Genomic DNA, 2,519 nt, shown 5'->3' with positions numbered 1-2,519 from the left:
AAAGACATGGAATGGGAGGTCAGGCGTGGACAAGTCATGGAAGGAACAGAGCAGGGAAAGGTCAGAATGTGAAGACAGAGGGTCCTTAGAGGAGGCGGTGTGGCAGGCCTCTCCCAAGGACCCCCTGAGTGTGAGCAGGTGTCTGAGGGCAGTGGGGGAGTGAGCCCACAGACATCTGAGGAAGAGCATTTGAAACAGAGAAAATCACATGTTCAGAGGCGCCAAAGAAATGGTGGTCGTGACACTGACCTTGACCCATAGGAGACACACAGACCCACAAAGACAGGTACCAACTCACACCTGCCCCCAAAGCTGAGGGATTAGGACCCACTCAGTCTCCAGGTTCCCATCTTTCCATCCCAGTACACAGGCCAATTATTCATCCGTGTCTTCTCTCTTCCCTCCTAGTCTCACTCTTGGCCTTCTGGAACCCTCCCACCACCGCCCAAGTCACTATTGAATCGGTGCCTCCCAATGTTGCTGAAGGGAAGGATGTTCTTCTGCATGTCCACAATCTGCCTGGGAATCTTCTATGCTATGGCTGGTTCCGAGGGACAACAATAATGGTCAATAATGAAATTATGTCATACGCTGTACACTCACAAGAAATTACTCCAGGAGCCGCACACACTGGCAGAGAGACATTATTTCCCTGCTGTCCAGAACACCTTCCTGGAGGACACAGGATACTGCACCCTACAGTACCTAAAGATAAATGCCCAGATTGAAAGAGTAACTGGACAGCTCCGTGTGTTCGGTGAGTAATTCCTCTCCCCTCTGGTGTCGGGTGGGGTGAATTCTACTTCACACACAGGACGACAGGCCAGGACTGTGCCTCCCTCCCCTTCTGCACTGTGTTCAGTGCGGGGTTTGGGCATTTAGTGCGGGACACACACAGTGGACACATCATCCTAAAATTGGATATCTTTCCTGGAATCCAGACTCTATGGCCATTAGAAAAAGCCTGCATGACTCAGTCAAGGCCAGGGCTGAGGGGCCCCTGGGATCCTCACCACAGCTCAGCCCAGAAAGCCCAAGCCCAGCCATTGTCTTGGGCTTGACTCCAGTGACCCCGGGGACTCTGTGCCAGGGTGGGGTTAGGGCTCCTGGGTAGGGCTGACTGGGGGCAGTGATTTCCCAGCTGCCAAGTCCTGAGCCTCTGAGCTGGTCACCAGCCAGTGCTCAGTCTCAAGATGGACATCTGGGGAGAGGCAGGGATAGCACAGACATATCAAGTCCCCAGTCCATTAGCCAGCCACCCCGGGAGACTTAGCAGATGCTGGAGGAAGGTCCACACCCCAGGGAGGGAGAGAGCAGAGATAAGCTCTCGGTGTCTCTTCCTCCACCAGGAATCGGGCCCCAGGAGCCATGTTCTGGGAGGCAAGGGCCACAGTGGCCATTTGATTGGCCGACTGCTATCTACCAGTTTAGGACCAGGCATTTAAGGAATTTTAAAGTTAATTCACAGATATGGAAAGTAGAGATCATTGACCATTATTCCCATTGTATTAGGTGGAAACTGAGGCACGGGGGAATATACAGTCACTGACTCAGGGTATCAGACTGATGAGTAACTGGGCAACTCTTGGGCTTGAGTTTTTATTTGAACTCTGTAATTGCTTCCGATGTCCCTGGGGGTCATGTCTCCACAGATCCCTATCTTTTGGCCAGGCCATCAGGTCCGTGAAGAGCCAAGAGAGGCGCTAAGTTGGGGATTTGGGGGCTGTCTCTGACTCTGTCCCGTGTCTTCCAGACAAAACGCTGCCCTGTGGTTGACATTTGAGAAAGTGTGTGCTTCAAGTCATACCGAGAGCAGGGGGCTTTTCCTTCCATGAGCCCTCAGATCCTCTTGCGTTTGTCTTGAGATACACAGATCTGCTTTATTCTTAAGGACTTGGGTTGACAGAGAGGTGAGTGCAGCCGGCTCTGATCGAAGATGCCTTTGGAGGAACCACCCAGGGCAATGTTCTCTCTGTCGTCTGTACAGCGCAGTTACCCAAACCCAACATCACAAGCAACAAGTCGGACCCCGTGGAGAACGTGGACTCTGTAGTATTAACGTGTGAACCTAAGACTGAGAACACAAGCTACCTGTGGTCAGTAAACAGTAAGAGCCTCCCGGACAGCAGCAGGCTCGAGCTGTCCCTGGACAACAGGACCCTCACTTTACATGCGGTCACGAGGAAGGACACAGGACCCTATGAGTGTGAAACTTGGAACCCAGTCAGTGCCGGTCGTAGTGACCCATTCACCCTGAATGTTCTCTGTGAGTAACTCGTATTCGTACCTGGCCCGGGCTCTCAGCCCAAATCCGCACTGCCAGAGGCCAGGCCACATCTGTCCCTCTGGGGTATGAGTACCTGACTCACCTAGACAGCCAGGCTGGCCATGGCTTCTTGTCTCAGGCAAACCTGGACGGGCCCAGCCTAACCCAAGACTAGGAGGGAACGGGCTATTCCTCCCTGAGAGGGTCAATAGCCTGTGAGCAGGAAACAAGTTAATATGTCAGACTCAGGTGC

General features: G+C 53.0%; 1 protein-coding gene across 1 annotated transcript in view; it reads left to right on the top strand.

Annotated features, from left to right (window-relative positions):
- The first annotated feature begins 482 nt into the window (after positions 1–482).
- Positions 483–2,519, top strand: part of LOC115281280 (carcinoembryonic antigen-related cell adhesion molecule 7-like) — a 12,454-nt gene continuing 10,417 nt past the window's right edge. Inside the window, exons 1-2 of the mRNA XM_029926663.1 lie at positions 483–757; positions 1,988–2,266. Of these exons, the coding sequence (XP_029782523.1) occupies positions 574–757; positions 1,988–2,266 (463 nt within the window). The 5' untranslated portion in view covers positions 483–573. The remainder of the gene's footprint in view (positions 758–1,987; positions 2,267–2,519) is intronic.

This window comes from Suricata suricatta, chromosome 16, assembly GCF_006229205.1.
Source record: "Suricata suricatta isolate VVHF042 chromosome 16, meerkat_22Aug2017_6uvM2_HiC, whole genome shotgun sequence".
In the NCBI taxonomy this organism is placed as follows: domain Eukaryota; kingdom Metazoa; phylum Chordata; class Mammalia; order Carnivora; family Herpestidae; genus Suricata; species Suricata suricatta.
Note: the sequence above shows the minus strand (reverse complement) of the source record. Positions and strands in the feature narration are given on the sequence as shown.